Source organism: Diabrotica virgifera, chromosome 4, assembly GCF_917563875.1.
Source record: "Diabrotica virgifera virgifera chromosome 4, PGI_DIABVI_V3a".
Taxonomy (NCBI): domain Eukaryota; kingdom Metazoa; phylum Arthropoda; class Insecta; order Coleoptera; family Chrysomelidae; genus Diabrotica; species Diabrotica virgifera.
The window spans coordinates 41,857,575-41,880,656 of NC_065446.1; the positions used below are offsets into that span (position 1 = coordinate 41,857,575).

Genomic DNA, 23,082 nt, shown 5'->3' on the forward strand with positions numbered 1-23,082 from the left:
ATTGTTGAAAATAATTCCGTTGATTTTAATGCCTGCATCTTCTATCTAAGGCTTCTTTGAAATAAATTCGGAATAGCTATTAAAAAGTAGAGGCGATAAAACACATCCTTGTCTCACTTCACATCATATTTCCACTTCTTTCGTCGCGTTCTGACCAATTAGTATGTTTGCAAATTTATGCCAATATAAATTTTTGATGTTGTTCTTAAGCTATTTTCTTGTGGCATTTTTATAATTAAGTATTTAGATGAGAAATAAGCCACAATTAAATTGAAAGAAATAATTTTATTGACGTTTCGACGCCCAAATCGGGTGTCATTGTCAAAATACAAAATACTACTGAAAAAAAATAAAAAAAAGTAGTATTTTGTATTTTGACAACGACACCATATTTGGGCGTCGAAACGTTAATATAATTATTTTTTTCCAACTAAATAGTAAATTATAAATTTTTGATTATACGGAGGTCTTGGTTCAGCAATGCCCACCAGTGTCAAGACACCTATCAGGTGATTTAACGATAACAAGTCATTAAAAAAACAACAGAATTTATAAAGCAATCTTATCAAGATTTACTTTGGTGTAAAGCTTGGTGATCAGGACAAACCTTGGTTTTGTGTGGAACCATATTGTGTATTTGGCTACAAACAAAATGAACAAACGGTACACTTAGCCCTTTACCCTTTGGCATTCCCATGATGGCTGGAGAAAGGGAACGAAAAAACCATGAAGACGACTGTTACTTTTGCTCCTACGATGTCGAGGGTTTCAATTCGAAAAAAAAAACATTCGATTCATTATTCTGATTTTAGTATGACACAATTGATCCAAAAAAAGTCATAACCCAGACATCCAAAGTGAAAGTTTACCTCCAATACCAAATTGTTCTATATGGTCCACATAATGTTCAGTAAAAAGTTCCACCCTGTTGAGAGTCGGGTTTGGGGGGAGGGGGAGGTGGGAGAAAAATCGGTAAATTAGTAGTTTTTAAGTTTTTCGGCAATATTTCTAAAACCATGAGGTTTAGCGTGAACAGTCTTTTATTCAAAAATGTTCTACATTAAATTCTAAACAAAAAATGTTGTATATATAATCCTTCTAAAACGAACGGTTCGCAAGTTAGGGAGGTAGAATAGTATATTGGTCCAAAAAGGCCTAACCCTGTCATCCAAAATAAAAGTTTTCCTCCAACGCTAAATTGCTCTATATGGTCCGCATATTGTTCAGTAAAAATTTACACCATTTTAAGCGTTGGGTATGGGGCGAGGGGGAGGGGAGAAATCGGTAAATTGGTAGTTTTTTACATTTTCGTCAATACTTCTAAACGTAAGCGGTTTAGCGTGAACCATATTCTATACAAAAATGTTATACATTAAAGAAACGAAAGAGGTCCTATGCATAATTGTCCTAAAATCAACGGTTACAAAGTTACAGAGGGTGTAAAGAGGAAGTTTTCCATATTTTTTACAATTTTTGGGCAAATTACAATATTGTTACTGAGAAAACTAATTTTTTAACTGAACTGTGTTTTCTAAATATAATTTGCTATTTCAATGGCCGGTGGTATGTTACTGATAAGCTCTTGAAGGAACGTCAACCTCACCACCTTCAAGAGGCTTCTACAAGCTTAGGCCATATAAATCTCTGGTACCTGGAAGAAACCCTATCTGAACCTTCTATGGACAATGTCGAATGAATATCTTTCGAACAGTAAAATTTTCAAGATTAATGTAGCACATTTTTGCATAGCTAAACCTGTTCACGCTAAACCGCTTAGGTTTAGAAATATTGACGAAAAACGTAAAAAACTACTAATCTACCCACTTCTCCCCTCCCCCTCCTCGCAAACCCTACGCTCAAAATTGTGTAAATTTTTACTGAACAATGTGTGGACCATATAAGATGTAGAATAATTTTTGGTGTTGGAGGAAAACTTTTATTTTCGATGACTGGGTTAGGCTTTTTTTTGGACCAATTATACTATACCACCTCCGTAACTTTGGAACCGTTAGTGTTAGGAGGTTTATTCACAGGACCTTTTTTGTTTAAAATGTAAAGTAGAATATTTTTGTATATAACATTGTTCACGCTAAACCACATAGTTTTAGAAACATTGGCGACATTGACGAAAAACGTAAAAAACTACTAATTTGCCGATTTCTTCCCCACCTGCCCCCCAAACCCGACGCTCAAAATAATGTAACTTTTAACTGAAAAATATGTGGACCATATAGAACAATTTACTGTTAAAGGAAAACTTTCACTTTGGATGTCTGGGTTTGAGTCTAGTTATACCATACTATTTACCGTTTACTAAACAACCTGGACCTCATGGATCAGGAATCTCCATTCTTCCACCCTTTCTTCAAACCACCCAACATCAGTCATCAGATGAAAGTTTAAAGTAAAAGCCTATGGAGACGAATTTATTCCTGATATAAACCAACCATAAATCTTAGGATCACGACTGACAGATAAAAATCTGCTTGATCCAGGGACCTCATTTCCGTGGGATAAACATCGTGAAAAAGAGTTCTCGGAATATTTCTGTCAAGGGTCACTGGCAGATTGTAATAATGTTCCTAAAGTAGTCATGAAAATGAAAGTTGACAATTACGATTCCACATTAAGTCGGTTATTTATCGTTTCTTCAACGATAAATCTGAAAGGTGTCTTGTTGCACAATGTTAAGATATAGTATGCCTCGGCGCCACGGTAGACAAAGACAGTCAGACAGAGGTAGTCTTTGTCTACCGTGCCTCGGCGCCTATTACTCACTCCATGTATCTCAAAAAAAAATATGAAAATCTAGAGCTGTTGCTAAATAAAGTAAAGTATACCGAATCGTGTTGGAAGCCATGAGCACTGAGCAGACCTCAAAATAATATCCATGTATTTGGGTCAGCAGTCTGTATTCACAAAGTGTCCATGCTTTTTGTGCAAGTGGATTAGGGTACGTTAAGAAAAAATCGCCACTCAGACAAAGAGTTGTACCGAGACAAAAAATGTGCAGCCCGATGTATTTGTTGACCTAAAATTGGTTCTTTTGCCTTTCTTTCATATAAAGTTTGGATTGTTGAAGCAATTTTTCAAAGCTCTGAATAAACATGGTCACCGTTTTACATACCTGTGCGGAAAATTTCCTGCACTTTTTAAAGCTATACTTAAAGACTTGTACTTTGGTAGGCCCTTAAGGTCGAACCAAAAATTGGATATATTATTCCAGAGTACAATGACTCAGGATGAATCTGAAGCATCATGTTTTTTCGTAGAAGCCATAGAAGTTTCCTTGTAAACAAAAAGTCTCCAAACTACAAAGAAATGGTAGCCAATATGGTCGAAAATTATAAAAAACTGGGATGAAATATGAACGTCAAAAATTAATTTTTGGAGATTTCCACGTTAACTGTTTTCTCGAAAATCTTTGAGCTATCAGCGAGGAACATAGTGAATCGTGGGAGCAAGATGTTCTATCAAAACAGAAAGGAGATGGAGAGATGTTACCAATGAAATGGGATGTTAGAATGATTGCTGATTACTGCTAGATCTTGAAAAGGGGCCCACTCACAAAAATTCACATAAATAACCAACAACTGTCTATCGTAGATTATACTCTATTGTTGTTTTATGAACAACTTAATTTATGTGTAATTTCTATTAAATATAGTTTCAATATATAGTTTCAGCTGGTGCCGCCCAAAATCCCGACAGCCAAAATCCCGACAGCCAAAATCACGACAGCCAAAATCCCGACGGCCAAAACACCGACACGCTAGAATCCCGACAGGCCAAAATCCCGACATGCAACAAACCTCGCATAAGTAAAAATTCCGACTTTTGTTTAATACTTTTAATACAAAATACTTTTGTTTAGTAACAAAAAATTAAAAACAGATGGCCATAAACAAAAAACAAGAAATAAATGTAATTATATTATGTTAAAAAGAAACTTATCAAACCTGTCGGGATTCTGGCCTGTCGGGACTTTGGCCTGTCGGGATTCTGGCTTGTTGGGATTTTGGCCGTCGGGATTTTGGCTGTCGTGATTTTGGCTGTCGGGATTTTGGCTGTCGGGATTTTGGCTGTCGGGATTTTGGGGTAGACCCAGTTTCAGCACCATGTTCGTGATCAGTAGGTACACCCCAGCTATTAAACTTGACACACTTTTTCAGAAAAAAGTATGTTTGTGATTTAATCATGTATGCATTAAAATTTTTTTCCAATTTTTGCTATAGGTTTTAAGATTATTGACTAATAATCAGATAATTTCCACTTATAGTACAGGAACTGAAGCTTTTCACCTCGCAATTTTTACAGAATGGATCGATTTGCTTGAAAATTTGAGAATAAGTAGTGGATAGTTCAAGGATCAAAATCTATATTGCGATGCTAAAAGCCGCTTTTACCATGGTGTTGTTGCCACCCCATCTCGGTGGTGGAAATTTCTTATTATACTTTGACCGCAAATGTTGATAAAAATATTCATTCTAAACAAAAAATGTTCTATACATTTTTAAAAAAAAATTAGTTTTCGATTTATTCGCTATCGAAAGTGTTAATTTTATATCGAAAAAATCAATGTTTTCCGATATTATACTCATTTACGATTCACTCAATTTTTGCCGTAGAAAAAATATTTTCAAACCAAGTTTTTGGGAATTAAATAACATACAATTTCATATTTTAACATTTTTTCGTATCTCTGATGCTAATCTATCTATTCTGAAGAAAATGGCATTTTTTACCAAACTACAAAAATTCGTTATTCGCTTTTAACTCCATTTTTTTAAAACTAATCATCCTAAGCCAGTCAAACTTCTAGAACCTATTAATAATACATAAGTAAAGAGGACCAAATAAGGTCAATGACTAATTTTAATTAGGGTAGTGATTAGGCAGTTGTGTCGGATCACTTTTTCACTGAAAAAAATAGGGACTGACATTCTTTTCATTATAAGTCACTTAATTTTTAAGATAGAGACCTTTTTAATTTCTGGAGAAAGATATTTTTAAATACTTTAAATTAGTTATCCTCGAAAAATGCATAGTTTTCCCGTCTTTTGACTTTGAAACTACAATATTTAGCATTTGACGAAGAAGAGCTACCATATAATAAAGTATAGCTCGATTACTATTGGTCGTAAAGAAAAATAGAAAACACGGGTTTGTTTATTTTTTCAAAGAGTACATTTTGATTAAGCATTGTTGTTTTGATAATACGAAAACTTTTTGAGTTATTAGCAGAACACTGAATAAAAACATTGATTTTTTCCATATACATATAACTAACATTTTGGATAGCGAATAAATCGAAAACTATTCATTTTATCAATAAATGTATTGAACGTTTTTTGCTTAGAATGAATGTTTTTACCAACTTTTGCTGTCAAACTATAATAAAAAGTTTCCACCCCCGACATGGGGCGGCAACCACCCCCATGGTAAAAGCGCCTTTCAGCATCATACAGATTTTGATCTTTGGACTATCAACTACCTACTTATTATCAAATTTTTATGCAAATCGATCCGTTGTGTAAATATTGCGAGGTTTTGTCCTATTTTAAGCTTCATTAATTGGACTATTATAGCGCACATATTTTTGTACCTACACAATTACTCTGGGCTAATTAGCAAAATACAAGGAAAAGTTATTTACCAGCAATTTTATTGCTGGAATCGAATCTTATTATTGTATGTATTAATAATATAGATATGCAAAGTCCGCAGATAGTGTGCTACTTTTTTTATAAACAAAATAGCGCCCGAAAATCGTGTTTTTTTCAATTTTTGCTCTATAACTCCAAAGATTTTAACTTTAGACCAAAAATACCCAAACAAAAATTCACCGCAATTAAATTCTACATAAAGACGTGTTTTTTCCGATATACTTCGACGAAAACTTTCCCCGGAAAAAGCGGGTTTTTCCAACAAAATCTTTAATTTTCAACTAAACTTTTAGATAAGTAGTTGTTAATCAATAATTAAATAACTTGGTAACGTAAAAGCCCTTTCCGTATATATTATAATTCCAGAAGTCTGTGGAAATTGAATGAACAGTTTAGCAACAATTAAAATGTTAATTAAAAATTTACGGTCGCTATAATAAGGACAATAATTATGATGCATAAGAATAACTATGATTTTTTCATAAAAAGACACTATACCTATCTAATGTAATATACAGAACTGAAATTGAAATTTAAGCGACCTCAGGAATATTTTAAAATTATAAACAATTTTTGGTTTATAAACAAATAGAATATCTCGGGAAATATTAAACTAAATTAAATTGTGAAAACGGTATTCGAAAGAAAGCGACAGGACGCTTCTTTTAAAAGAAAAAACGTTTAATTATGACGAGTGGTTCCTGAGATACAACCGGTCAAATTTGACCGGAATTTACGGCAAAGATATAAACAATAGGATCATAATTTTCAAACCATCACCTTTTTATTTTTGTCCTCTTTCGCCACACCAATTTTCATATCTTTAAAATCCTCATAAGATATATTATTATAATAAAAACTATCGATAATACGTGTGAAAATTGCCAAAAATAGCAAAATTCCAATCAAAAAATAGGTTGGAGAAAATGTAACCCTCAAAGTTGAAAATCGGTATACGTTAACAAAATGCATTTTCTCGGTTTCCCATGGAGCAATTTCTTTCATTCTTTTTTTGCTCCCTAATAACTCGAGTAGAGCCATCGGTCTAACGCACTATTAAATGTCAAACTTGCTTTTGTTTTGTTATAATAGATTAATTTATTTATAAGAGCAGAAAATTACATATTTTTTCCAGTTGTAGGCTTTTTTTTAGATAAACTTACTACAAGTGTACCTTTTAAAGTTAGAAACATAAATATTCTCATTTGAAAGCTGTATAATTATTTAAACAAGTTTTATTTAAACAAATTAAAATATTTTGTTATAATAAATAAATTAATTTATTATAACAAAACAAAAGCAAGTTTGACATTTATTAATGCGTTAGTTCGATGGCTCTACTCGAAATACTTGGGAACAAAAAAAGAATGAAGGAAATTGCTCCATGGGAAGCCGAGAAAATGCATTTTTTTTAACGTATACCGATTTTGAAATTTGAGGGTTACATTTTCTCCAACCTAATTTTTGATTGGGATTTTGCTATTTTTGTCAATTTTCACACGTATTATCGATAGTTTTTATTATAATAATATATGTTATGAGGATTTTAAAGATCTGAAAATTGGTGTGGAGAAAGAGGATAAAAATAAAAAGGTGATGGTTTGAAAATTATGATCCTATTGTTTATATCTTTGCCGTAAATTTCGGTCAACTTTTACCAGTTGTATCTCAAGAACCACTCGTCATAATTAAACGTTTTTCTTTTAAAAGAAGCATCCTGCCGCTGTCTTTCGAATACCGTTTTCATAATTTAATTTAGTTTAATATTTCCCGAGATATTCTATTTGTTTATAAGCCAAAAAATTGTTTATAATTTTAAAATATTTCTGAGGCGGCTTACATAGTCCAATTTCAATTATGTAAAGTACATTAGATAGGTATAGTGTCTTTTTATGAAAAAATAATAGTAATTCTTATGCATCGTAATCATTGTCGTTATTATAGCGACCGTAAATTTTTAATTAACATTTCAATTGTTGCTAAACTGTTCATTCAATTTCTATCGGCTTCTGGAATTATAATATATACGGAAAGGGCTTTTACGTTACCAAGTTATTTAATTATTGATTAACAACTACTTATCTAAAAGTTTAGTTGAACATTAAAGATTTTGTTGGAAAAACCCGCTTTTTTCGGGGAAAGTTTTCGTCGAAGTAAATCAGAAAAACACGTCTCTATGCAGAATTTAATTGCGGTGAATTTTTATTTGGGTGTTTTTGGTCTAAAGTTAAAATCTTTGGAGTTATAGAGCAAAAATTGAAAAAAACACGATTTTCGTGCGCCATTTTGTTTATAAAAAAAGTAGCACACTATCTGCGGACTTTGCATATCTATATTATTAATATATAAAATCATAAGATTCGATTCCAGCAATAAAATTGCTGGTAAATAACTTTTCCCAAAAATGGCCAATTCTCCGGTAATCAGCCCAGACTAAATATATTTAGAAGATTCCTGTATATTTCATTCGTACACAGTTGCAATAAATGTAACACATACCTTCCTTGAAACTTGTAAGTACATCTAATATTCTTGGGATAACTAGATGGAAATCTCGGAGAGTAGAATTTTCCATAAAGTTGTGAATGGTCCGAACTGTAAAACTCATAGTCACAAGTGGTACTCGGCAATTTCCAACCGTCAGTGCGAAATAATCCTAAAAATAGAACCAAAACTTTAAGGTTTGTTTCATATACTTAATTGGCTTTGCCACCACATTGTGGCAATATTTTCCGAATTATTAGAAACTTAAATGACATATGAACAATTTTAATATTCTCAGTGTTAGTCATTTTTGTTGAAATTATTTCTTATTACTTTTCGTTACACTGGATCTAAACTTTTCCATTTTAGTTTTCTAATGTATTAAAAATTGACATAATTTTAGAATGAAATATCTTAGGTTATATAAATATTTTAGGTTAACTTTTATTTTACATAATTTAAGAGTCAAAGAACAGTATGTAGATCTCTAAGTGATAGAAATACAAAAACATTCATTATATCCAATTTTGAATAAAATTTTTAAATAAAAATACCTCTATAACTCATATTTCGGCGTGTATTGAGTCTATTCCAAGAGTAAAAAATAGTAAAAATAGTAAAAATAGTAAAAATAGCAAAAATAGTAAAAATAGCAAAAACAGTAAAAATAGTTAAAATAGTTAAAATAGTAAAAATAGTAACAATATTAAAAAAATAGTAAAAATAGTAAAAATAGTAAAATAGAAGAGAATAAATCTCTTCATAAAAGAGAAGAGAAAATTATATAAAAAGTGGCAAGAAACCAGATCCGACACAGATCTTCAAAACTATATGGTGGCGAAAAAGGAAGCGAAAGTAGCAGTAGCAAAAGCCAAAGCAGAAGCGTATTCAAACCTATACGATCAACTTGATACCAGGGAAGGCGAAACGAAGATGTATAAAATAGCCAAACAGAGAGCAAAGAAAGCAAAAGATCTTAATCAGATTAGATGTATCCGAGATGAAAATAATAAAATACTAGTTCACGAAAGGGATGTCAAAAAGAGATGGAGAAAGTACTTTGACAGTTTATTAAATGAAGAATTTGACAGACAGCCTGTAGAGTCAACGGTAACAGTAGCAGCAATGGTCACCAAAATAACCAACGAGGAAGTGGCTCAAGCGCTTCAAAAAATACAGAAAGGAAAAGCGGTAGGACCAGATGATATTCCTGGGGAAGTATTGAGAGCATTGGGAGAGACAGGAACAAGGTGGCTAGCAGGTCTGTTTAATAGAATTATGGAAGTCGGACAAATGCCAGACGAATGGAGAAGCAGTATACTGGTACCTGTTTACAAAAACAAGGGAGATATAAAACAATGTACAAACTACAGGGCTATAAAACTGCTTAGCCACACCATGAAAATATGGGAAAGAGTAATTGATAGACGGATACGCGAAGAGACCGAAATATCCGAGAATCAATTTGGCTTTATGCAGGGTAGATCAACAACAGATGCAATTTTCATTATAAGGCAGTTGATGGAAAAATACAGGAGTAAAGAAACAAACGCTCATATGGTATTCATTGATCTTGAGAAAGCATATGATAGAGTTCCTCGAGAGATTCTGTGGTGGGCACTCAATAAGAAAGGAGTCCCTGGTGAATATGTAAAGATTGTGAGGGATATGTATGAGGGAGTAACGACTAGTATTAGGGCATGTGAAATGATTGTGAAAAGCAATAGTTTTAAGTACCTAGGATCGGTATTACAGAGTAATGGAGAAATAGATGGAGATGCATGCAGTAGAATTAGGGCTGGATGGATGAAGTGGAAAGAAGCGAGTGGTGTGTTGTGTGACAGAAAAATTCCAATGAAACTGAAGGGAAAATTCTATAAAACAGCCATAAGACCGGCTATGATGTACGGAACTGAATGTTGGGCAGTGAAAAAGAAAGAGGAACAACGAATGCATGTGGCGGAAATGAGAATGCTTAGATGGATGAGTGGAGTGACAAAGAAGGATAAAATTAGAAATGAGTTTATTAGGGGAAGTCTAGGTGTGGCACCAATTGATGCCAAAATGAGAGAGCATAGGTTAAGATGGTTTGGTCATGTTCAACGTCGAGACGTTAATCACCCTATACGAAGAATAGCTGAAGTGCAGATTCCTGGAAGGAGTAGGAGAGGAAGACCAAAGAAGACCTGGGGGAGACGATAAGGCAGGACATGTGGGTAAAGGGGATTAACATTGATATGACCCAAGATAGAATTGTGTGGAGAAATGCAATTAGGGAAGCCGACCCCGCATAGGGATAAGGCAAAGAGAATGATGATGATGATGAGTAAAAATAGTAAAAATAGTAAAAATAGTAAAAATAGTAAAAATAGTAAAAATAGTAAAAATAGTAAATATAGTAAAAATAGTAAAAACAGTAAAAATAGTAAAATTAGTAAAAATAGAAAAAATAGTAAAATATTAAAAATGGTAAACATAGTAAAAATTTGCATATACAAGGTGTAACAAATATGCAGGCCATAAATTAAATTACATGTTCTGTGACCAAAAATAGTTCGATTGAACCTAACTTACCTTAGTACAAATGTGCACATAAAAAAGTTACAGCCCTTTGACGTTACAAAATGAAAATCGATTTTTTTTTCAATATATTGAAAACTATTTTTTATTGAAAATAATAGTGAAATTTATACAACCCATAAACATTTTATGGGGTTTTGTTGCATTAACCACCCCCCCCCCCCCAAGTTTTGACTTTGCACCAAATTATTATTATAGTACGATTAGTTAAACGCAATATTTTTAAAACTTTTTTGCCACTTAGTATTTTTACATAAATATTTTATGGCGTTTTTGTTCCTTTAAACACCCCAAATGTTTGTGAATGTCCCAATTAATGGAACAAAATCCCCATAAAATTTTTATGGGGTGTACAAATTTCACTATAATTATTTTTAAATGTTCCTGCTCTAAGAATGCTACATGTCTATTTTCAAAAAAACATCTATGATATTTTTTAAGCCTGTACCTTTTTTTAGTGCACATTTGCACTAAGGTAAGTTAGGATCAATCGAACTGAAATTGGAGTCGAACATAGTCTTGGTCAAAAAATATGTGATTTAATCTATTTTATGACCTACATTTTTGTTACACTCTGTATATATTTAACTACATATTTATGCCAAGTACTGTTTTTACAATGAACAACAAAAAGATACAAAAATATATCTGAAAGCTCTTTCTACTAAACAATGGATTAATTTTGGCCTTTTACTGTGAAAATATAGCAGTTTTTATTTTTGTGACCCAAACTGAGTCTGATCCAATACACCTGAGTACTGGAAAATGCTACAATTACATTGCCTTGTTTTTCAGAGTATTATTTAATTTCGTAATTTCTACGGCAGCCGGTCCAGAGTGTTCGATACAATCCTGAAAATAGCATCAAAAATTTCAGCTCCGTCCGTGCAGTCACTAAATTGAAAAAGGTTTTTGAGGCTAATCCAAATATTTGAAAGTAAGTACACACTGTAAAAGTTTTCATACTTTTCTCGTTATCTGTTATGGCCCAGCAACAGCCATCACTATATTTGCGTTTCGAACCTGAACGTCATTTTCTTGATGGACAAAAGTGAGTTTATTATGTTAACAGTATAAATTGTAAATTAAATATAGTGCAGTCACTGAAGGTTTTCACCTCGGATTTCGTTGAACCTCCATCGATTTTCATGAAAATTAGTCAGTTTTTCTTCTAGAAACCAAGGTGATATGGTGTCAACTTACGCTTTTACCTTGGAGATGACCACCCGTTCTTGGGGGTGCAAAATATTTTATTAAATATATTCCCAGAATTCTATAAAGGGACCAATGGTCGCTTTGGTATTTGAAAATTTTATTTTTAATAAAGTGAAAGATTTAAAAAGTGCAGAAGTGTTCTGGAGGATAAAACAACTTGTAGTGCGAAATTTTTTACTATTGGTGCAACTTTTACAATATCTAGAAGTAGCCTACAACATAATCATGAACCAGATTGTCAGAAGTTAGATCGAAAAATTATTTCTAACTATTGTAAACGTAAAGCCAAAGAGAATATTGAAAAACCAGCAAAAATTATACGCCAAGCGCTTGCAGCTAATTTGTCTGAAACAAATACTTCGATTGTTGTCAGTTACATAAGAAAAAATATATAATTATAGGCGAAAAATGATGCCTGGTCGACTTACTTCCAATATTGATGAGGTTCAAGAATTTGTGAAGAGGTGTGCTCAAAAAATAACCAAGACCAAGAGGGAAAATTTCCTATTTATAAACTGTGTCAAAAGTAGGATAATTGTATTAAGTTGTGAAACAAATATAAGAAAGATTTTAGCCACATTGAATTTTATTATATGGATGGCACATTTTCTTACTGTACCACATATTATTTGCAATTATTCACTATTCATGGGATAATTAATGGGCATTATATTTCTTTTTTTTTTTTTATTTAAAACACAAAACCACATCAACCGCGCAGGGTTATTAGTGGATATGACAATACAAAGTATTATACATTACATATGACAATACATTAAATATATAATACAATTTAATTTAATATTATACAATTTGATGTCTTTTAAATATGTTAACACTGATGAAACTTTTTTGGTGAGGATTGTCTTGAGGTCATCGTCTGTGATTCTATGGGATCTTCTTTCTTTTTGAAATTGAGGACACTCTTAATGTGATTGGCTTAGCTTCTAGGTCTGTTCTTACAAGGATGGCTACTCCGCCACTTGCCTGTTGTGCTATTCTATTTTTTGGAAAACATTGGTAGTTTTGAAGATTAATATTGTATTGCTTAAAATGGGTTTCTTGAAGACATAAGATCTTAGGGCATGTTTCGTTTATTAGAAGTTTTAATTGTTCTAAATGGGTGTAGAACCCATTGATATTCCACTGTAATATATAGGGGTTAGATTAGACATTTTCGAGTTCTGACTGAGAATGTGTTTCATCGGTCTCTTCTGTGGAAGAGAAATTATTGGGGCTTAGTTTCTTTCTTAATCGAGTTATATTATTCTTTAATTTTGAATTGTGGGTATAAGCGTGAACAAAATTAAGGATCTCAATTAATTCGGGTGTTTCGTTCGAATAGTTTTTTGAGGTTATTTCGGGATGTTTTGCGTTTAATGTGTTTTCGAGAAAGTCACATATTTCGTCGAAGTTAAGGACAAATGGTGGTGATCTGTTTGCGATTTTGTCTTTAATTGTCTCTAGGGAAAGTAAAAGTTCATCTCGAGAATTTCTTTTAGACGTTTTTGTTTTTTTCTTTGATTTCCTTGTTACTGGAGAAGTGAAGATATGAGAATCGGTCTGTGTGGTATTTTCGTTGATTTCTGGAGACGATGAGATGAGCCTTTTTGGATGTTTTGTGACGTTTGGAATAATAATTTTAGGTTGTGTTATTTCTAATGGAGTAAGATTGCTGATCTTGTTGGAAGTTGATGATGTTGTTATTTTTAAAGTGTTTATTTCATTTGTATTATTTGTAGGTCTTGACATGTCGTCAGTTTCTATGGTAGATTCTAATTGGTTATTAGAGACCTGTACGTCTGGGATCTGATCTAATATGTTTTGGGAAGATGCTGGGTGATCGTTAGAGGTGGATATTAAGGCTTTGTCAGAAGGTTTTTGTTCTGTTTGGTTATAAGGTAGATTTGTTATATATTGTGTGTTTTGGGAGGTTTCTGGAAGAGCTTTAGAAGTGGTTTTGGTTGAGTCAGGATTTGTTGTATTAGAAGTGGGTGGATTAGAATTGGTTGAGTCAAGATTGGTTGTATTAGAAGTGGTTGCATTAGAAGTGATTGTATTAGCATTGTCAGGACATTCTGTTTCCTGGTGACCAATAGTCTTGCATTTTGAACAGTTGAATCCTTCTATAGAAAGGTATAGTCTGTAAGTGGTATTATCATGAGAGATCATGAAAGAATCGGGAATGGACATATTTTCTAAAGGTGTGATAAATGTTTGCCTTCTAAAACTCAAGACATGGCTGTATTCGCTTTCAGGCATTCCTACCCTAAGAAAAGTCATTTTAGAGACGGCGCTTATACCCATTTTACGTAGTTCTTGTTCAATTAACGTGGTTGGAACAGAAGGACCAGCGTTTGATATTATCAGTCTTTGAGCTGGAGTGATAAGTCTTCTTATTTCTACTTGAATTTCTTTTATATTGACGTATTTGTGGGAATGCAGCAATGAATCAACCATATTTTTAGAAGAGAGATATATACATATTCTATTATTGGCTATTCTGGAAGCGAAAGATACGTTACGTGGACCAACTATTGAACCGACGGCTATGATGTACTCTTGAACTTTGGTTCCTTCAATACTAGAAAGAACTATGGCTTCGTCTTTTGTTGGTTGTTTAAACGTGTTAACAACACTGGAATATGAGATGTGAGATGTAGTTTGTGTAGTGTTCATGGTGTTATTCGAAGTCATGTTTGATTAATTTTGGAGACGTTGCAAGGCCGGCCCTGTCGCCGGTTCAAAAACCGGTGTGGATCTTGGCCCAAAACTGGTCCTATTTATATTTCTTGGATATTTTATAGGTTATATTATTATTAATATAAATATAATAGATGTGCTTTTTGGTACTCACGTCAGGTTTGCGGGGTTTACATGGTGTTTCCACTATAACAATGTGGAGGAACTAACAAAATAATTTTAAACTGTGTTTTTATCATTTAAAAACTGATAAATATCGCAGCGGTTTACAACGTGATGTATATTATCATTGTCAGGACCGTCTATATTTCTTTATTATACTGTTTACTGCCAAACAAAAAAAAAACAGAAATTTACAATATTTTTTATTCGTTAAAATCAGAAATTTTTAAAGATCTCAAAATTGAGTTTAATGCTAGTAAAATTTTTGAAGATTTTGAAAAGGCTATACATAATGCAATCATTGAAATGTGTCCGAACACTGAAATACATGGTTGTAAATTTCACCTACATCAAGCTTGGTATAGAAATGTTTTGGTTTCCTGAATCAAAATATAAAAATTATTCTGTAGGAGGCAAGTGGCTCAAACATACTTTTGGCCTTACATATAAAACCAGAAGACGTATCAGCTTGTTTTGTGTTTGATTTAATGTCATGCAAACCAGAAAATGAAATTTAAGATAGATATGTTGATTATTTAGTTTAAACTTATATAGACGAAAATGCCATTTTCTCCCCATATTTGTGGACAGAGGCAAATTCTTCTGTTATTCGTATTACCAATGCTTGCGAATCTTTTCATTCGCATTTTAATTTATCGTTTTGTAATACGCATCCATCCATATATATTTTCTTTGAAAAAATTAAAGGATTTCAGGTAGATACACGTATGTTAAAATTTAAAGTTTGCATATTGCAAAACCTATCAAAAATAAACAAGTTACACTGTAATTGAAAAATGTAGTAAATTTATTAATAAGATATCAGTCTAATCAAATGACTAGAATGGATTTTGTAAAGTGTCTGTCTTATTATAGTAAATATTAAATAATAATTTATACGTCTTGCATATTATCTATATTATAAACTATTATTATAATGTAAGGAAATTAATGTCTTGTGTTCGGATTTTGGATGCTTTCATAGACATTTTTAAATTAAACCTACGAGTATATTTTTATTTTATTACTTGAGTGAGTTGGTGAGGAAAATACCTACCGGATTAATAGGAACCTTTAAATTTGGTGAGGAAAATACCTGTCAGATTATATGTTTTTACTGGTTGGTGAGGAATTTACCTCCGCCCTAAATTTATATATTTATATATATATATATATATATATATATATATATATATATATATATATATATATATATATATATATATATATATATATATATATATATATATATATATATATATATATATATATATATATATATATATATATATATATATATTTATATATATCTACGGGGGTCCTACAACCTCTGCCGCATCCCGCATTTCGATCTCGATTTTTTATAATACCACGGTTTTTTTATACATGGGACATAATATAAAATTATTAACTACATTGTTTTTTCAATCCTTATGTCATGCAAGAATTTTGTAATCGATTTTAAATCCAAATTGTAAATAAATTAATGAAATATGTTTCGAAAGAATAATAAGTGTGGTATACCTTAGTATAGCTAATGTCATATTAACTTGATAACTAAAGCAAACTGAAAAGAAAAAGAATGTGTGTGTACTTTGTACGCAAGTAAGAAGTTATACTTCTATTATATAATTTCAAAGAAATAAATATACTTAACAGGTTATTTGTATTTTATTTAAATATTTTTTATAGAAACTAACTTTCTTACCTACAACTTTTAAAATTTTTTTATTAAAACGATACCAAAAATCAAAAAATAATATTAAAAAAAGAATATGAATCGTCCGGGATTTCAACCCGGGACCTCTCGATCTCCGGTCACACGCTCGACCACTGAGCTATATCCCCTTTACTTTGACAGGTTTCAAGATTTCTCATACATACTGACAAATTTAATAGACCAAGTGAAGTGTACAAAAATTCTTTAAATATACTTACTATTATTATAAAATATCTTATTCCCGAGGAAGACAGATCCAAAGGCACAAAAATTATAATAAATTATATATTTACTAAAAACACTAATATATCCTTTTAATGACTTATTTGCGCTGACAGCGCTGATACATACATATCTTGAAAGATTAACAACGAACTACATACTGTCTGTGTGCGCATGCGCCCGGCATTATAAAATTTCACTCTCGATCGGAAAGAAGTATAACTTAAAAAAAAATAAAAAAAAATAAGGAACATCCGAGTTTGCACCGGGGACCTCTCGATCTGCAGTCGAATACTTTATTACTAAGCTATGGATCTGCAATCGATTTATGTACGTTACAACGACTTATTTAGATTTAAAATAGATTAAAATAAAAAATATCAATGCAGCTATACCAGCGTTTCCCAAACTTATTTTTCCGTGGCCCGGTTTTTTTTTGTGCTTATCCTTCGTGGCCCACTAATTTTTTGCATAGCCTTTTGTGTGTACAAGAAAACAAATTTAAATATTTAATACAGTTTTGTATATTTTAGTAAAGAATCATTTGCTCAAACACAAATGTAATAAAACAAAATAATAATCAAATATTAATGAGAAGTAGATGTTAATTTTATCCTCAGGACCGGTTCGACTTCCAAATGGTTCCTATATTTATTTTTAAGGAAAAACATTGATAGAAACCCTACCTCACACTTATAGGTCTTAACAAAAGGAATTAGAAATGTTATCGCTTTTTCTGCTAAAACTGGATACCTACTCCTGGCGGCGAAACAGCCAAAAATCTATCAGTGGTATTTTTTCTAATAATATGTCTTTGAGTGTTTTATCACACGATAGTTCCATTACTGACTCAACATACGTCCATTGTAAATGGATACCTTATCCACGCTTTGTTGCTGTGGATGGGGGAAAGTATTCCTTCAGATTTGCCTCTTGCAGGACCTCCAGTCCTAGCAGGTGTTTCTTGAAAGCCGCTGAAATCTCATCCGACAATGAATTTACGATATTATTTTTTTTGTAGTTCCGTTAGCTTGGCAAAAGCTTTGTAATTTCCTGCTTCCGCGCGACGTGTCTGCAAATTAAGTTTTTTTCTTGCAGCTTCCACCTTCTTTTGTACTTTAAGTACAGTTACATTGCTACCTTGTAATGTCATATTTAAATTGTTCAAGAAGTCAAAAATATCACAAAGGTAGGCTACCTTGATTAACCAATTGACATCATGAAAACTGTCTTTAAATTGAAATATTGCATCCCTAGCCGTTGGTGGATGTGCTTCTACGAATATTGAAATTTCTTCCCTCAATTCAATAGGTCTTTCTAAAACATTTCCTTTTGATAGCCAACGCACTTGCAAAATAAGTTCTTCATATTCACTTCCCATTTCTCTTCTCTGCACAAAGCAGAGAATACTTTGTGAGTTCAGTAGGCGAGATTTTATGAAGTTTAAACAATTTACACTCTCCTTCGTAGGTTCGGTTAAAATCAGTGGCATTTTTTTGACAGCTCTAATACCTCTCTGGATGCTAAATGCACCCAAATACATTCTGGTGCTAAGGCTTTGATCCCCGGAAAAAGTACAGTACGAGGGCCTGCCATTGTCCGTGATCCATCGCTACTAAGTCCCACACATGTATTCTATTCAACTCCATTACCACTAATGTAGCTAGCAATTAGATTAAATATTTCTTCAGCTGTTGTTCTTGTTGACAAAGATTTACAAAATAGAAATTCTTCGTGAATAGTATTTTCAAAATCGTGTCTTACAAAACATATTAGATTAGCATTATCTGATATGTTTGTACTTTCATCAAGTTGCAAGGAAAAATAGTTATAGTCCTTTAAGTGACAAATATAATAGTTTCTTCAATATTATCTGCCATCTCCACAATCCTTCAATGTGTTATTTGATAGAGCCAGCGAATTCACTTCTTGCTTTTCTTGCTTTTCATCACATATTATCCTAGATTCTACTATTTTCATTGCTAGAACTATTAATTTCTTGGCAATTGTGTGTGGATAACCTGTTTCAGCAATTAATTTTGATATTTCATAAAAAACCAGTACAAGGTTTTCAGATTGAGCGTTCTGAGAAAATTCAAAAACATGTTCTTTATGGTAGCTATTAATTCTCTCTTTATTTATAAAAAAACCTATTCGTCAAAGCCAGGCGACCCGGCATTTTGCTTTCGTGGCCCGGTACCGGGTCGCGACCCACCATTTGGGAAACGCTGATCTATACCAAAGCTGTTATATACTGCATTTTAATTGAGTTCTGAGCTATTCTGAAAATTTCAGGTATCTACGTAATCTGGAAGTATGTTTAAAATTGATTACAAGATTTCCCGGACATAGTGACAAAGACCAAGCGTATAAAAACGTTTTAAAATAGTTGTTATACAGTATGTCCACGGATGGGGTGCCCAAGAGGAAAAACTTTTTTATTTTCAATTTTAGCGAAAAATGTCATTCCTGATAAAAAGTTTTGCTTATTCTAAAACCCCATAAAACGAAATAAAATTCAAGTTTTTCAAGTCCTGCTTAATGTTGTAGCCAATTTTATGTAAATCCCTATAAATTTTTGTACTAAGTTCGAAATTGTAACAATAATAACTTGGGAGAACAACCCTTTCGCTTCTTTGGATTATGAAGCCAGATCTTGTCGTTTTCCTTGAAACATCCAATTATTTAATAATTAAATAATTATTAATCTAATAATTATTATAAAAATGAAATTTATCACAAGATAAATTCTTTATTGAACGCTTAACATTGTCGAAAAAAATGACAATTCGCAAATTATTTATCGGAGTTGACAGTTACTAAGCTATATTGTGGCTTGGCAAACTAGATTATTGTTACGATTTCGAAGTTAGTGCAAAAATGTATAGGGATTTACATAAAATTGGTTACACAGTTAAGCAGGATTTGAAAAACTTGGAATGTTAATTCGTTTTATGGTGTTTTAGAACAAGCAAAACTTTTTATCAAGAATGATATTTTTCGCTAAAATTGAAAATAAAAAAGTTTTTCCTCTTGGGCACCCCAACCGTGGACACACTGTATATTTTTACTGTTTTAACTTTTTGAAGTTATACTTTTTTACCGGCGATATGAGGGTGAATTTTTATATGTTAAAACCTATGATCCCTGCGCATGCGCATTATAACTTTGTTCTGATTGGATGTTCAAATGACATGTCAAAAATTATTCAATATGGCGGCTGTGGTACAGCTGGAGTTTGATTATTTATGGTTGTTGCGTTTTAAAATTTGTGTGAAAAGAAACAACAAACAAAAGTTAGTTAATAGTTATACTGCCTTTTTAAATAGTTTTCATATACCTATATTTTTGGACTTTTGGACTATTTTGGACAAGGAAAACTCATTCTAATTTGGTAAGTAGTTTTTATTATAATCATATTGTAATTATACATTTGGATTAGGTTGAAATACAGTAGAGCGTCGATTATCCGAACTAATTGGGGGACATAGGTGTTCGGAAAACCGATTTGTTCGGATAATCGAACTACAATATATTGATACATATTTATAGTCATACATATTTATCCACAAGTGAATTACATATTTATTTATATCTTGATAATGACAACTAGCAACTAAACAAAAAAGTGCAGTCTTTGCAACAACATAATTATTTTTGGATACAATATTGAAGAAAATTGAAGATATTTTAAGCGTCAATTACTAACGCTTGCTCGGTATTCGAGTGCGGGACGCGGGAGTCGATAGTTCGAATAAGCGGTCGTTCGGTTGATCGACGTTCGGATAATCGACGCTCTACTGTACATTTATTTTCTCAAGAATGGGGGTTTTAGAGAGAAATCCCAAATTAGGTCCGATTTTTATTTTTAAATTATGATTTTTTGGCGTAGATTTATTTATCTAGTAGGTATGTAATGCTTTGATTTACATACTTAATTTGATTACCAACAAAAGTTCTACCAATCTTCATCTAATATATGGTTTTCTTACTGTTTTGTTATACTTTAATATTTTCTTCCACAAAATTTAAACTACATAATTTAATTATATTCAAAACAACTGTCAAACAGTAATACGTACAGTTACCCTATTTTTCCACATGACAAATAATGTGGAACTGGACGAGTGAGTCTAGGCTTCGATTACCAAAAGCGCCCCGAAAGTCACGGGTTCGATTCCCGATGCAAGTTTTTATTTTTTTATTTTTTTATGCATTTTATGATTGTAAGTATATTTGTTATATAATTTTTTTTTCAGAACATGCGTATTTAAAATTTTTGCCAACAATTATTATCGTTCAGAAATCATTTTTTCTTTGTGGCATTTTTCAACGTGTTTGTGTGCGTTTTATTTTTTTATTTTTTTAAATTTTTGGTATTGCCTTAAAAATCACATAATATGTAGTAGAAGTATAACTTCTTACGTGCGTACAAAGTACACACACATTCTTTTTATTTACATTCTTCAGTTCGTTGTGATTTCTTTATATCATGTTTTAAGCTTCAACATTTATTACGTACATACCATTTATTAATAAATGTCAATTCATAGCAGCCGGTGTAAGCTGTATCCCAATTTCCAAATTAATATATGTCTCAAACATCATTTTAAACAATACAATGTTTGTAAGCATCCTAATACTGACCACGATAATATAATCCTTTGTTTGCGTAACAATAGTTAGTGAAATTATAGGGAATATATTACATTTAGGAGGATGGTCCCTATATCACTGACATTGGTAGTAATCAAGATTCTATACTATTCCCGTATTGCTAATAAATCATCAGCTATGTTTATTTTGTGTTTGTAATTATGATAATTTTGTGGTAACAAGAAATAAAACTTAAAAAAGCACAATGTAAATGACTAAAGAACATGAACAGGCGCAAGAAGTAGGGGAGACCGGGTCACACGGGCCACCATTTTATATTTTCTGTTATACTTGCTGTATAAATTGAATTACAGGGATTTTTTTTAAAGGGAAATAAAAAGCACAGCCAAGGCACATTTAAGAAATATATTACAAAACATAAAGTAATATCCTTAAAAAAATAAACATTTTTACAACCTCCCAATTATGACCACTGTACCCCACACTAGGGGTAGAGAGGCCACAACGAGGGAACACACTGGTCACTTGCTAAAAAAAATTGTTCAATTAAAATTTTTGAAAAACTTACATCATATTGTAGCAACTAAAGTCAATACCAAATTTATAAGTTGTGCGCAATCTAGAAGTAGCACGTGAATTTAAAGGTGCTGGAAGAAGGTGAAAAATATCATCAATTGACACTGTTGCCTCATCTTTGACATGAGGAAACACACACTTTTGTCCGTGTTTTCTTAAAAAGTTAACCTTATATTCATCCAGTTCAATGTCTTCCACTTGTCCTACATAATATTTAATAGTTTTTTTTTGGTGGATTTTTTTTTGTTTTTCAAATGGCATATTTCTAGCTTCTTCTTCTTCACCGAAAATTGAATCATTAAAAGTGTCTGATAAAATTGGCATTTCTTCATCACTTTCGCTACTTAAGAGCATTAATTCCATTATAGGTTTTTTCTTTGCTTTTGCAAACTTTTCTTCATTCTTTTTAAGCTTTAAACGTCCCTTCCGACATTTTTCTATGAGTTTCTGTTTCATTCTATTCATAACTGGTGTTTTTGTCAAAATTTCTGCTTCCTTTTTCTTCCTTTTTATGTTCTTGAATCTCCTTAACTTTTGGATAGGGACGTACATTTTCCGTGACCTTAAAGCAAATGTAGAGTTGCTTGAAGGACATGGACTGGTGGATGGAAGATCCTGATCTAAAGGAGTTTCTGGTCGTGACGTTTCTTCCAAAGTTGTATTATTTTCGTGGGTTTCTGGCTTATCAGTAACCTCTGCTGCTACAAATTCATCATCGCTATAAACATATTTATTTAGCTGAAAAATATCCGTGATCGCAAACCCTGTTATGTAGTTTTTTGAGTAAAGATAAGCATTACCTAGAAGTTCTGCAATTTCATAATATAGTTATATGCTTTCCAGTATAAGAAGCTAGCCAAGATCTACAGGAATTATTGTAATACGTATTGTGGGCCATAAACACATTTATTTAATGGCTGCAACTTGTGGCTTGTGTGTGGGGTGTGATGTCCTGTCCGACAAAATACATGGGACGTTTTCATAATCGGACGTTTCAAATTTTTAAACTGTTCCACAATTAAAACTTCCCCTGTTCCACTGTTCCCATACATCAAAATTTGTCCGAATAGACACCGTTAAGCTATTAACAAATTTTCAGCTTGCTATTAATCAACTTTTTTTTGGTACGCGGGATCC

The 23,082-nt window shown here is 32.2% G+C and overlaps 1 protein-coding gene across 1 annotated transcript in view; it reads right to left on the reverse strand.

The window, feature by feature from the left end:
* Positions 1-23,082, reverse strand: part of LOC114325498 (suppressor of lurcher protein 1) — a 933,155-nt gene that overhangs the window by 364,225 nt on the left and 545,848 nt on the right. Inside the window, exon 5 of the mRNA XM_050648175.1 lies at positions 8,166-8,322. Coding sequence (XP_050504132.1) covers positions 8,166-8,322 — 157 coding nt within the window. The remainder of the gene's footprint in view (positions 1-8,165; positions 8,323-23,082) is intronic.